This window comes from Rana temporaria, chromosome 1, assembly GCF_905171775.1.
Source record: "Rana temporaria chromosome 1, aRanTem1.1, whole genome shotgun sequence".
In the NCBI taxonomy this organism is placed as follows: Eukaryota; Metazoa; Chordata; class Amphibia; order Anura; family Ranidae; genus Rana; species Rana temporaria.
The window spans coordinates 354543897-354558505 of record NC_053489.1 but is presented as its reverse complement, the minus strand read 5'-3'; the positions used below and the strand labels follow the sequence as shown (position 1 = coordinate 354558505).

Here is a 14609-nt window from a genome sequence, read left to right as displayed (position 1 = left end):
CCTCATACTCTTTCTGCAGCATGTAAAAAATGGGTTGTGGAATGTTTTTTTTAGTTAATTATATTTTATTTTGTCTTAAAGCGGATCTCCCACGGCCATTCGTTTTATTTTTGGGGCATTAAATTATTTATGGCGTATAAACAGAGGACTCACGCTTCTGCTGTTTAAAGTCATCCGCTGTCCGATTTAGTCTGGAATTAGAACTCATTTCCTTGTTCCGAACAGTGACGTTGACTTCTGGGTTTCCATCTAAATGGGCGGTGTCACATCACATTCGGCTCTCCTATCACAGATTGCTCCGGAAATGACGTCCCGTCACTGCCATCTTGCTACACCGCTTGACCCTTCTCACGCTATCATTACTGAGCAGGAGTGTGGGAAGTAGCAAGACGGCGGCGACGGAACGTGACTTCCGGAGCAATCTGCGATGGGGAGCCTGATGTGACAAGCCAGCAGCATCATGCTTTAGGAAATCCTGCAATAACTCAGAGGAAACCTCCGCAGAAAAGCTCCCAAGAGGCATTGCGGGTAAAGGATATGACGCACTACCCACAGACTACCCGCAAAAGAGAGACAGGAAGCCGAGTGACAGCTGCCGATAAAGGTACTGTCACAGAAAAAAAAAAAAAAAAAAAAAAACTTCCGTTCCTTAATGCATTCTAGTCTGCTTTTTTGATTAAGATAATGTATTTAAATAGGGCGGAGCTCCGCTTTAAAGTTTGTGCTCAAATATTTAGCATGGTTCTTTTCTGTCTTTAGCTTACTCACAGGCCTTATTTTGTCAACAGGTGAAACCAAAAAAGTGTAGCGCTAATCAAATGATATGGTGCACATGATCATGAATAAACACACACTGCTAGAAATAATGAAATAACATTTTATATATATATATATATATATATATATATATATATATATATATATATATATATATATATATATATATATATATATATATATATATATATATATATATATATATATATATATATATAATGGTGCACGAATTAAGCAAAAACAAAACAATTGTAAATAAGCCAGGAGATGTTTGTATAATAGTAGGTGAAAGTTGAAAATTGGTGATATTTTCAAAAATAAAAATAATAAGGTGAAGGCACGATGAAGTGAAGAAAACCGCCACCAGTAGGTAAAAGGGTTACCGGAATGTTTGAACCCAAAAGAACGTACATTCAGTGGGTCAAACAGGCTTTGTGTAAAATGACCACCAAGAACTAGATCATCAATTGCGCTCCAAACATTGACAGATAGTTCAAACCACTAAGGGGAGGCTATCCTTGTGGAATATTCTCATAAAGAGCGGTGGTCCAGATGATCCCAAGGTGATATGGCAGGATGTGAATCAAAAGATGGAAGGGAAAAAAAAGGGTACATAGCGTAATACTGTATAAACAAGGAGTTTTTAATGTAGTAGGAACACTTACATTGTAGAAGACAAATAGCTCTTTTCAAAGTACTTGTGGCAACAGTGGAGTCCACCCGACACGTTTCGTAACAGAGTACATTGTCTTGGGTGACAGGCAACGCTTCAAGCCCTGCGCCATGCAGCTACATCAACACTTTGGCCACATTTTCATATGTGCAGCAGATAGCACGCTGTGGGTGTTGCTTTTTTCTTAAAGGTGCAGCTCCTCATTTATTTTATTTTTAAAATTTTGCCAATTATGGTATTTATTTATAGCCAATTTTTCTATATAGCGATATAAACCAGACTTTGCATGAAAGACGAAATTCTTAAAGCGTGACTTTTTTTTTTAATCCCTAGCTGTCAAAAAATGTATGAAATGTGAAAAGCATTACCCCGATCATGTTCTGGAGAGAATAGCCTGGCACTGTTCGCTGCTCAGCAAATCTATATGGCGATCTGTTAAAACAGTACAGAATTCCCATCTTGCTGAACACGTGATGTACATTGTCAGCATATTCTCTGCTCTCCATTCCTTCCTGTATTATACACAGAAGCCTCAAAATTAGTTGTGAACCATTTAAACATGGTAGATGTAGCGTAAACTGCTGTGTACAAAATGCTTGAACTCTGGAGACCATAGTCACAGCAGGAACAGGTATATTAATGTATACCTGTAGTCAGAGTAAAAAGCAGGCTGTCATTGCTGACTTCCCTCTAAAAAAAATGCTAGTTGCCTAGCATTCTCTGGCTCATTATGGCTTTTGCAGGAAACCTGGGCTTACCAAAACACACACCAATGATTAAGTCCATACAGTTGTTTATGTTCATATTTAATGAGCTGACAAGCTGCATCACGACCTGTCTGCATCTAGTTAGAAAGAGGCATCAATACTACAAGTCACCCATCAGTTCAATAGAAACATGCCGACTATACATGGCCTAGAGGTTCCTTTCAAAGCAGATTACATAAAAGAAAAGAAAAAGATGAAGTTCACAGGAAATATGAAAAAGGTGTATGTTTATTAAACGGAGAAGTGTTTTCTCAATTCAGTTCTCAGAGGAAAATTATCTCCTCTGCAGTCGGTCTATGAAGCCGAGAACTTCAGTTCTCAGCGGGAGAACAGAGAAAAAGTGTTTCCTCGGAAAACAGCAGAGATCTGTGTAAAAGTGGGTGGACTGCCTGTAATTTCATGAGATATTGTGAGATTACTGTGCAACCAAGTTCAAAAAAACATTTAAATGAACATGTAAAGAAATGTACAGACACACAACTAAAGATATATACACACACATGCATGTGTGTGTGTGAGATAATATATTTCTATTTAATCCGCTGGTTTTGACATTAGGAAGAAATAATCTTTCCTCTAATCGCACCAGTTTTTCTTCCATATTCTACACCTCTGAGCTGGTGAATCTGGAAGGGGGATGTTTCAGTCCAATGGCTGTGAGTTCTTCAGATCTCACTTTCATAAACTAGCTGTTTGTGACCGAACAATCATGTACAGTGATGAGAAGCCGGGAATATGTTCTCTGCTCTTTATCTCAGCTACACAAAACACAACACATCAGAGATCAGCCGTGATCCTGAGGCTCACGGCTGATCTCCGTTTCAGAAACGAACACCTAAATCAAACAAAGAATAAATTAAGACTACCACAGCCATCCATAACAGATTGGCCTATTGTAACCTTTAGTTAAAGCCTTCCAGACGAAAAATAAAATAAAATAAAAGTCAGCATTGACCTGTGATGTATTTCAGTTATCTTGCAAACCTGGCCTGTTAGTGGGCCCTGAGGACAGGGTTTATGACCACTGCAGTAAAACATGCTTGTTATAAACAAAGGGGTTAATCATCCACATTGAACCTGTCTCCTCTGATCTTCACCTCCTTCTAGTGTCCCAAACTCATTTCTGGTTAGTACAGAGGGTAGAAAACAAGTCACACATGCTCAGTTTGGTGTGTATTGATTTTGTTTTTTTGGGCAGAGTGCATGTGATAAGCACAGGGCCAACCAGAACTGTCCAGACAGAGGGTCAGGGGCCTGCAGTCTTATAGGACCGAGAGCGTAGTATAGAAACTCCCCCTACAAGCTTTAACCAGACACGGACAGAAGTCACTAGACTGCTATATACTGCTGAAAAGGTATTTAGCAGTTTGTACTCCCTCTGATGACTGTCAGAAGAAAATTCAATAAGCAGTAGAAGAGGTGGTGAAAGCAAAGGACCACAAAATGAAGTAGCAATCCTTGTAATGCAGCTCCTCAGGCACAGCCTACGCTCAGGTAGAGACGAGCTTTGGTGTCCTAGAGATGAATTCTGAGGATACCCAAGTTTATCTCTACTTTCCCAGCAAGGAGAACAAATCTCACTCCAAACCTCCTGAGACCTGTGCAGTCAGGGGCAATGCACTGCCATTATCAGGAGAAATTCATGGCAAAAAGTCAAATGTTCAAAGTACTGTCTAGGCAAAATGAAAGTGAAGGTTTAGCCAAAAAAAGCCTTAGTAACCTAAATTATCAGTAAGGATGGGCTCAGGCATCTTAGCAACCTGCACATGCAGAGCCCGCCAGGAAGTCAGCATTGCACAACGCTAATCGCAGGCAGTGAGACATTTCCCATTCTGTAGCTGTAGAGCTCAAGAAACCTCTCACTGCCTGCGATTAACGCTGCTCAGTGCCGACTTCCTGGCAGGCCCAGCACATTGGGTTGCGAACTCGCCTGAGCTCATCCTTACTTACCAGTAATGAAGAAGCATCTCCCAAAAAATTGTTTCCACAGTGCCAAGAGCTCAAAAGCAAGACGACCTGTTATCACAAAATATTTCTACAGGATCTAGCTGCCTGCACAAATAAGGGACATTCTCTATCACAGGTTTGCAGTAATGACAGGTCCTCTTCCTGCTGCTGAACTTACATGTGATGTGCAAGTCATTAGCTCCAGGTCTTCAGTAAAAATGCACGTAAACAAGCTTCTGACAGGCAGTTCAGTAGCAAGAAGAGGACCGGTCATCGCTACACAGAAGATTTCTACAAGATCCAGCTAGCTGCATAATGTGGGACATCCTCCATTTCATTTTTGCAGGTCATCTTTCTGGGGCTGACCTCACAATGCTGCACAAGTTAATAGCTCCGAGTCTTCAGAAATAGCAGATCGCGATGGGGACCCACCCCCTTTTTCCTCGTCCACTGAGAAAAGTTCTTTCATTGGGTTAGAAATACCTGTAACTTGGTCTACGAATAGGGGAGAGAATTCTGTCACTCACATTTCCTGCCATTCACAGACCACGTTACAAGCAGTGTAATCAATGAAAGAACTTATCTCAGCGGAGGAATATAGAATTTGAGGGAGGGGAATTCCTTCAGAGTCAGTTTTTACAGAAGGTCTGTTTCACACAGAAGTCACACGAGCAGTATGACCAGCAAGCTTTTAGAAAGCATTTGCAGACCTTTCTGAAATCTGTCAAAGCTTTTAAAGTATCATTCAACCCCAGTTTGTAAAAGTTGAACACAGAACCTAATGGGAATAGTGTTGCTTGCAACTTTAGGCATGCTTCAGTGCATGTTGAAAGTCTGCTGAAGCATGCTAGCAGCTGGCAATCAGCACTTCCATTGGGATCTGTGTTCAACATTAAGGCGTAGTTCACGCCTATGCAAGTTCACAACCTATGCAGTTTGCTTTTAATCAATTTCTGCAGTGATTTTTGTAGTGCGTTTTGCACGCGTTCGATACATTTTTCATGCTTTAAAAAAAATAAAATAAAAAAAAAATAACACACAAACACTACATTTGTTTCCACAGCCTTTCTATTGAACTAAAAATACACACAGTGTTGCATTTAAAAACGTCTGACCCGTTCCAAAAACGCAGCAGCTGAAAAACGTGAACGTGTGTCCCATAGGAAACTATGCTAAATGAACTGTAGCACGTTTCTGAAAAATGCAATGAAAAAGACGCATCGGTGTGAACCAGGCCTGGACTTGAGTTGATATGTACCTTAAAAGCTTCAACAAAGTTTGCTGTTTACACTGCTCTTATACAAGCTGAGGGCCATGTGAAACAAGCCTTGGAGGGTCATTAGCTTCCACAGTGCCAGAAGTTAAGTAGCAAGAAGAGGGTCGGTCATTACTACACAAATGTCTACAGGAACCAACTGCCTGCACAATGTGGAACATCCGCCATTACAGGTAAGCAAGGGGATTTTCCATATACCTAGTGAAGTGACTGGCCTCGGATGATACACAGAGATGAAACAAATACTCCTACATAAGTTGTACCCATCTATCTGTAGTCTTCTCTTCTCTATATCCGTTCAAAGTGATGACTTTTAGCCCTTGTTCACACTGAACACAGGTTTGAACTCGCACGATTTCAAACACGCATTTTAGTGCATGTTATGGGGCGATTTGAAAGACATCTGTGCAGGTTCATGCACGGTTCTCTATTGAAATTGCCCCCGAAATCCCCAAAAAGTAGTGCAGGAACTACTTTTTGAAATTGGTGCCGACAATAGGCTGCGATTTGTTATGTCCATTTGTGCCAATGTGAACGGGGGCTTAGAGCTCAGAAAAAAAGAACGCGGAGAGCTGAAAGTGAACAGAGCACCGAAAGCTGATTGGAGAGAAGGAACACAGCCCCCTCCACACATGAACAGAGCCAAGGCTGTCAGTTTGAGCTCCCTCCCCTGTCACCATTTTCTCTTAGGGTCAGGAAAACTTGTCAGGACAGGAATCCTGCTGATAGCAGAGGAACAAAGCAGCAGACAGAAATAACAGTTAGACCTCATACACACTATTAGATTTTCTCCTTCAGATTTACCAGAACCATGTAGTGCAAGGGCCTGCCTGATTGCATACAAAATGAAACTCTAAGAGCCGGTTCACACACAGGAGGTTCACACACAGGCGACACGACTTTGGGGGCGACTCGGCAAGGCGATCTCAAGGCAACTTGAGAGGCAACTTGCAAAATGACTTCTGTATTGAAGTCAATGCAAGTCACCCCGAATCGCCCTCAAAGTCGTACAGGAACCTTTTTCTAAGTCGGAGCGACTTGCGTCGCTCCTATTAGAATGGTTCCATTGAATACTGCGGACCACGATTTGTCAGGCAGCCGAGTTGCCTTACAAGGTCGCCCATGTGTGAACCGGCTCTTAAGGTTTGACCTCATATTATATGGATTTGGTAAATCTGAAGACAAAAATCTGCAGAAAAGTGTGTATGGGGTATAAGTGCTCTTTATTAAAAAAAGTACACACTATAGAACAATAGGCTTTGTTTTTTATTTCACGTGTGAGGTTTACAATTACTTTAACCGGTTCCTGACAGCCTCACGCAGATCTACTGCAGCAGAATGGCTCTCCTGGGCAAAATCCCGTACATACCGGTATATGGATTTGCCCAGGAGAGCCACAGCTGGAGGCAAGCGCCTGCTGCACGTGACCGGTGGGCGCGTAAACACACAAATCCCTGTGCTGTCAGAGGAGAGAAGACAGATCGTGCTTTTCCACAGTAAAAACCACGGAAAAAAAAAAAACACACCACACACAAATGCCATAAATCTTTCCCATAGTTTGTAGACAATATAACTTTTGTGCAAATCAATCAATATACACTTATTGCGATTTTTTTTTACCAAAAATATGAAGAAGAAAACATAGCGGCCCAAACAACTTAAGGACCCCTTCACGCCGATCTACGTTGGCAGAAGGACACGGCTGGGCACAGGCACGTACCTAGACGTTGCCTTTAAGAGCTCAGCCGCTGGGTCGTGAGCGCGCTCGCGACCCGATACAAAGCTTCGTGACCGTGGTACCCGTTCGCCGCCGGTGTCCCGCGATCGGTCACAGGAGCTGGAGAACGGGGAGAGATGTGTAAACACACCTTCCCCGTTCTTCTGTGTGGCAGTGACACTGATCGTCTGTTCCCCGATATAGGGAACAATGATCAGTGACGTCACGCCTTCAGCCACGCTCCCTACAGTAAGAGGGCACACTTAACCCCTTAGCGCCCCCTAGTGGTTAACCCCTTCACTTCCATTTTCACAGTAATCAGTGCATTTTTATAGCACTTCTCGCTGTGAAAATGACAATGGTCCCAAAAACAAATAAATAAAAAATATATAAATAAATAATAATAAAAAAAATAAACGCTGATCGCCGACATTACAAGTAAAAAAAAAAAAAAATTAATAAAAATGCCAAATTTTGCCCAAACCAATCGATAAACCCTTATTGCGATTTTTTTTAACTAAAAATAGGTAAAAGAATACGTATCGGCCTAAACTGAGGGGAAAAAAAACTTTTTTTTTTTATACATCTTTTTTGGGGATATTTATTATAGCAAAAAGTAAATATTGCATTTTTTTCAAAATTGTTGCTCTATTTTTGTTTATAGCGAAAAAAAAAAAAAAAAAGCAGAGGTGATCAAATATCACCAAAAGAAAGCTCTATTTGTGAAAAAAATAAAAAAAATGAAACGGACATCAATTTTGTTTGGGTGCAACATCACACGACCGCACATTGTCAGTTAAAAGGGGTTGTAAAGGATACAGTTTTTTTTCATAATAAAGCATCCTTTACCTGCAGACATTCCTCTTTTCACTTCCTCATTGTTCGTTTTTGCACTTCCTGCTTGTCGGATTTTACTCACCACCGTGATGGGAGGCTTTACTGCGGTGGTCAGTAACGTGCTCACCCCCTCCTGGGAACTACATCTGTGCGGCAGGACGCTCTCTACGTGTTAGAGACCTCAAGGAGGTGTGAATTACTGGGCGTGCCGCAATGCATACTGGGAAATGTAGTTCTTATATGAACGAGCACCGCAAACCAGGATGTGAATGAGAGAAAAGAAAATAGAACGCCGGAGGTGATATAGATGAAGGAATTTAATATGCATTTACTCGTTTTTTAACAGAATCATTACACTATTCTGTCTGTCTACCTTGCAGACATTAATTTTAGCCAAATTTTTTTTTTCCTTTACAACTCCTTTAAAGCCACGTAGTGCCGTATCGCAAAAAATTGCCTGGTCATTGAGCAGTCACATCTTCCGGGGCTGAAGTGGTTAATGTAATGGTAAAGGTTAATTAAAAAAACAAAAAAAAAAAAAAACATGTTATACTTACCTCCTCTGTGCAAGGGTTTTGCACAGAGTGGCCCAGATCCTCCTCTTCTGGGGTCCCTCAGCAGTGCTCCTGGCGCCTCTTATCAAGTACTAGAGGTCGACCGATATATCGGCCGATATTTAGCGTTTTTAAAGATATCGGCATCGGCCGATTATTGCGTAAATTAGGCCGATTGTCTAGGATCTGTGCTGGGTGGAATTCTTCCACCTGCCTGGCCGGGCCGCCTGCTCGCTGCTATCTGCTGACTTTATATTTTTTTTCCCCGCTTAGGAAGTCGGCAGCCAGCGGGCCAGTAACAGCCAATCGGCGGCCGGCGCTGCCGACATCCTCCACTGTAAAAAAAAAAAATGTCCCCCGACGTGCTGCGTGCCCTGCCTCTGCCTACAAATCCCAGAATGCAGCGCGGGCCGGTAACTGTCGGCCCGCGCTGCATTCTGGGGCTTGTAGGCAGAGTGCGCAGCATGTCAGGGGACGTTTTTTTTTCCAGAGTGGAGGATGACGGCAGCAGCGGCCGCCGATTGGTTGTTACCGGCCCGCTCTGCATTCTGGGGATTGTAGGCAGCACGTGAGGGACGAATGGAGCTTTGTGGATAGAGTGCTAAGATTGCCTATCCTTCTGTTTTAGCACTGCTCAGGAGTAGTAGGCAATACAGAAATTTGGCCACAAGAAATGAGACAATGATCAGCAGCTGCTAAAAAAAAAAGTAAACATCAAAACAAAGTAGCAACTATTGAAAGTCCCAAAGTCCAATATAATACTGCAGCAGCGCTATTTCCAAACAAACGTTTGAAAAATGAAACAAACTTCTATATAATCAATATAGAAGTTTGTTTCGTTTTTCAAACGTTTGTTTGGAAATAGCGCTGCTGCAGTATTATATTGGACTTTGGGACTTTCAATAGTTGCTACTTTGTTTTACTGTCTGTTTTGACGAATGGAGCTTTCTTGTCCTAGGCTAGAAGATGGAACGGAGCCTAGAGCGCTCCGCTGGTGAGCATTGATGAGGTGGCAGTGAATGACATTGGGCTGTACTGGTGGGCACTGATGTGAGGCACTGATGTGGTGATGCACTGGTGGGCACTGATGTGGTGATGCACTGGTGAGATGCACTGGTGCATTGGTGGGTATTGATGAGGTGGCACTGATGGGCTGTACTGGTGGGCACTAATGTGGAACTTCTGGACACTGATAGGCTCCACTGGTGGGTACTGATGAGGTTGCACTGGTGGGCACTAATGGATACCGATAGGCTGCACCCCACCTCTCCACCCTAAACAATTATCTCCTCCCCAACCTAGTTTTTTGAGATGAAGAAAAAAAAAAAAAAGAAGAAAATCGGCCTAAAATATCGGCCACAAAAATCGGCAACACATATTGGCCATCGGCCACCCCGATTTCCAAATATCGGCATCGGCCAGAGAAAAACACATATCGGTCGACCTCTATCAAGTACCCCCACAGAAACCCGCATTCCATGGGGACACTCGTTCGGGCGCATTCCCAAGTCCTGCATCCATTGACACAAAAAACAGGACTTGGCTCCTTCCCCCATGTGGCACTGGATTTGATTGACATCAGTGGGAGCCAATGGCTCCTGCTGCTATCAATCTATCCAATGAGGACCCAAGACAGCGGCTGGAGCTGCTGTGCTCGTTCTTGTCGCTGGAACGATCGGGTTCATGCAAGTAAAAAGGGGGGCTGCTGCAGCACAGAAGGTTTTTCACCCTAATACATAAAAAAGGTGAAACACACAGACTTCACAACCCCTTTAAGCTAAACTGCAGAATCAACCTTTCGTAGAATACATTTCCTGCTAGTCTTCACTTCCTGCCTGGGTTCACTTTAACTAGGTAACTACTTACGTCTCGTTGCTACATTGCATTATATATATATATATATATATATATATATATATATATATATATATATATATATATATATATATATATATATATATATATATATATATATATATATATATATTTGTATCATCAATGCCTTCACACGGACTGAGGGGGCAGATTGTCAATCCTACATTTAACAATAAATCTATTGGTAATAAAAAAAATAAAAAACCCACACAGGTCATCACCATTTAAAAAACACTTTTGATGATATATTAGAAAAGCACTACGCAGTCGTTATCAAAGCCCACTTTTACAATTCTGTTGAATTACCACAAGGAAAGCCTTATTTAAAGGCAGTGGCACCCACTTACCTCAAAGTGCAATGGCTCCTGTCTTCTGGGTCCTGGTCAGAGAAAGTTACAGACTTCAGTAGACTAATGAAAAGTAATTGAAGGGTGTTTGGACTCCTCCTGAAAAAAAAATGTCCATGGAGCCCTTGCCTGGAGAGAAGGAGGAGGAGGGGTGGGGGGGGGTCTGTGTCTGAGGAAAGTGAGATTTCCTAGGAGAGAAGCCCTTACCTTGTTTATCTAATTCTCCTCTTCCAGGTCTCTCACACCTCCTCCAGTCATTCAGCCACTCTACAACCTCTGTCAGCTGTTTTCCTCCACTTTGAAGAAGTTCTCCTGCTTTTCAGCGCTCCCCTTTATTCTTTTCTTTCTACACAGAGTAAGAAGGAAGCTCTGCACTCTCTCACCAACCGCCCTTCCCCCCTCCTGCCTTACTTCCTCCCCGTGATGTCACGGCCACAGGTTTCCTCCTACCCTCGCTAGGCGTTTCCACAGAGCCCAAGCCTTGAGTCATCCTGAATGATAGAAAAGGAGGAGCCAGCACCGACACTCACCATAGAGTTTGTTGTGCAGTTTCCCTAGTCCTCCAGCCTGTAGAGATGTGACATAGAGCGTCTCCTGTTTCCGCCGCTCTGACGAGACGATTATGCGCATCTAGTTGAAACGATGGCGGGAGAGGGTGAAGGAATGGCAGAGTTAGGGTGAGTGTGAGAGGATGTACAACAATGAAGCGATACTGGGTTTCTTTTAATAATCAGTCTTCTGGGAGAAACTAAAGGCTAAACTTCTTTTTCTTTTGTTTTGGATAGAATGAGGAAGGATTGGAACACCTGTCAAGTGTTGTTTTTTTTTTCCCTTGCTGATTCACAGTCTATTTGTTCTGTTTGCTGTTATCAATGAAGGTGAAAGAAAATCCCAAATTGTGGGTTGTCACCAGAACGGAGGGGATCTTTCAATAGAGACACTAGTTCTGTGAAAACCAAAGATTCTCTCACTGTGACGGGATATCCTATCACTTCCTGTTTTGACTATGGGACGGGAAATAAAGAGAAATCTCCTCAATAGCACACAGATGGCAACAAAACAGTTTTTGTTTTCAGTTACACACAAGAGTAGTTGTTTGTGAGCTCAGGGTCACCTCCTTTTTAGTATTTAGCAATCATCAGGTTTTGTTTTTATTTTCTCCTCAGCGGGTATATAAGTGTTGCGATATGCCATTACAAGTCTATTTCACCCACATTTCTAATTGTGTTTTATGTCATAATGTACAGAATTGCAATCATGTTTTTTTCATTAACCGCTTTTACCCCTCTTCCTGCTCAGACCAATTTTCATCTTTCAGCGCTGTCACACTTTGGCAATTCCCTAGTCATACAGCACAGTAACCTATGAAATTTGTATCACTTTTTTCACACAAATAGAGCTTTTTTTTGGTGGTATTTAACTACTTCTGGACCACCCACTGCACATTTACTGCGGCAGGGCGAAACAACGTACCTGTGCTTTTGCACTTCCTGATCTGGGGCGCGCGCTGCTGGCGATCTGCTCCCGCTCTTATAGGACACAACGGGAGCCAATCGGCAGGGGAATGACAGAACAGCGGTCTGCCTATGTAAACAAGGCAGACTGTCATTCCTACTAATCAGGAATCTCTCTTTTTTTCTCTCTCTCTCTCCCTCTCCCTCTCCCTCTCCCTCTCCCTCTCCCTCTCCCTCCCTCCTTTTTTTTCTTTCTCTCTCTCTCTCTCTCTCTCTCCCTCCCTCCTTTTTTTCTCTCTCTCTCTCTCTCTCTCTCTCTCTCTCTCTCTCTCTCTCTCTCTCTCTCTCTCTCTCTCTCTCTCTCTCTCTCTCTCTCTCTCTCTCTCTCTCTCTCTCTCCCTCCTTTTTTTTCTCTCTCTCTCTTTCTTTCTCTCTCTTTCTTTCTCTCTCTCTTTCTTTCTCTCTCTTTCTTTCTCTCTCTCTCTCTCTCGCTCTCTTTCTTTCTCGCTCTCTTTCTTTCTCGCTCTCTTTCTTTCTCGCTCTCTTTCTTTCTCGCTCTCTCTCTTTCTCTCTCTTTCTTTCTTTCTTTCTCTCTTTCTTTCTTTCTTTCTCTCTTTCTTTCTCTCTTTCTTTCTCTCTTTCTTTCTCTCTCTCTCTCTCTCTTTCTCTCTCTCTCTCTTTCTCTCTCTCTCTTTCTTTCTCTCTTTCTTTCTCTCTTTCTTTCTCTCTTTCTTTCTCTCTTTCTTTCTCTCTCTCTTTCTTTCTCTCTCCTTTCTTTCTCTCTCCTTTCTTTCTTTCTCTCTCTCTTTCTTTCTCTCTCTCTTTCTTTCTCTTTCTTTCTTTCTCTCTCTTTCTTTCTTTCTCTCTCTCTCTTTCTTTCTCTCTCTCTCTTTCTTTCTCTCTCTCTCTTTCTTTTTTCTCTCTCTCTCTTTCTTTTTTCTCTCTCTCTCTTTCTTTTTTCTCTCTCTCTCTCTTTAAATTTTTGCTCTCTCTCTCTCTTTTTCTTTATTTCTTTTCTCTCTCACTCTCTCTCTCTCTTTTTCTTCTCTCTTTTTCTTCTCTCTCTCTCTCTCGCTCTTTCTCTCTTTCGCTCTTTCTCTCTTTTTCTCTCTCTCTCTCTCGGCTTTGCGGCATTCTGTGATCTGCCGCAATCTCGTGGTGGCCGTTGGCATTACAAGTAAAACAGCAGTTCTAATGTCTTTTTCACTGCCATCTCTGTCCATCTAATTAGAACCCCCCAAACATTATATATATATATTTTTTGTTCTAACATCCTAGAGAATAAAATGGCGGTCGTTGAAATACTTTCTGTCACACCGTATTTGCGCAGAGGTCTTACAAGCGCACTTCTTTTGGGAAAAATTAAATTAAAAAATTACACATCAGTAAAGTTAACCCAATTTTTTTTTTTATACTGTAAAAGATAATGTTACGCCGAGTAAATAGATACCCAACATGTCAGGCTTCAAAATTTGCGTCCACTCGTGAAATGGCGAGAAACTTTTACCCTTGAAAATCTCCATAGGCGATGTTTAAAAAATTCTACAGGTTGCATCTTTTGAGTTACAGAGGAGATCTAGGGCTAGAATTATTGCTCTCGCTCTACCAATCGCGGCGATACCTCACATGTGTGGTTTGAATACCGTTTACATATGCGGGCGCTACTCACGTATGCGCTTGCTTCTGTGCGCAAGCTTGGCAGGACCGGGGTGCGTTTTCTGGCTCCTAACTTTTTTAGCTGGCTTCTAGATTCCAAGCAAATTTGTCAAACCCTGACCTAGTGTCCTTTTTGTCCATCGCAGTCCCGCTAAAAAATAGCAAATCACGCGATAACCTTTGTGCAAATCAATATAAATATGTAGCAGAATACATATTGGCCTAAATTTATGCAGAAACTAGATTCTTTACATATTTTTATTGGATGTGTTTTATAGCGGTGCATAGGTGATCAAATACCACCAAAAGAAAGCTCTGTTTGTGGGTGAAAAAATGCATACATTTTGTTTGGGTACAGCGTCACACAACTGCGCAATTATCAGTTAAAGTGATTGTTAACCCACTTCTATTACATCATCCCATCCTCTGCATCATTATAAGAAGTTTGCCTGTGTTATGTTAAAAATAAAATAAAAAATGCACGATTCTACCTGTATGAGCACCTCCGTTAGCCGGGAGGAGATGGAGAGACAGAGCGCCGAGCTGCCGACAATCAACTGAGTGGCAGGAGTGGAGCTCATACAGGTAGAATTGTGCAGTATTTTTACAGAACACAGGGAAACTTCTTATAATGGTGCAGAGAGGATGGGATGATATAATAGAAGATATGAGAGCAGTTAGAGCATTGAGAGTGGGGGGGGGGGGGGGGGCACATTGTAAAAGCAGAGA

General features: G+C 42.2%; 2 protein-coding genes across 8 annotated transcripts in view; one reads left to right on the top strand and one right to left on the bottom strand.

Annotated features, from left to right (window-relative positions):
* MYO9B (myosin IXB) overlaps positions 1-11210 on the bottom strand; it is a 201472-nt gene extending 190262 nt beyond the window's left edge. For 4 of the 6 annotated variants that reach the window (XM_040321203.1, XM_040321187.1, XM_040321208.1 and 1 more), the window contains exon 1: positions 10978-11210. The gene's annotated coding sequence lies outside the window, so the exon portion shown is untranslated. Of the gene's footprint in view, positions 1-10770; positions 10938-10977 lie in introns of those variants that run through there. The other 2 variants (XM_040321217.1, XM_040321195.1) reach the window with 2 other exon arrangements.
* Positions 11211-11271: 61 nt separating this feature from the next.
* HAUS8 (HAUS augmin like complex subunit 8) overlaps positions 11272-14609 on the top strand; it is a 236543-nt gene continuing 233205 nt past the window's right edge. Inside the window, exon 1 of one of the 2 annotated variants that reach the window (XM_040321242.1) lies at positions 11272-11447. In XM_040321242.1, the coding sequence (XP_040177176.1) occupies positions 11413-11447 (35 nt within the window). In that variant the 5' untranslated portion in view covers positions 11272-11412. The remainder of the gene's footprint in view (positions 11448-14609) is intronic. The other variant, XM_040321235.1, reaches the window with a different exon arrangement.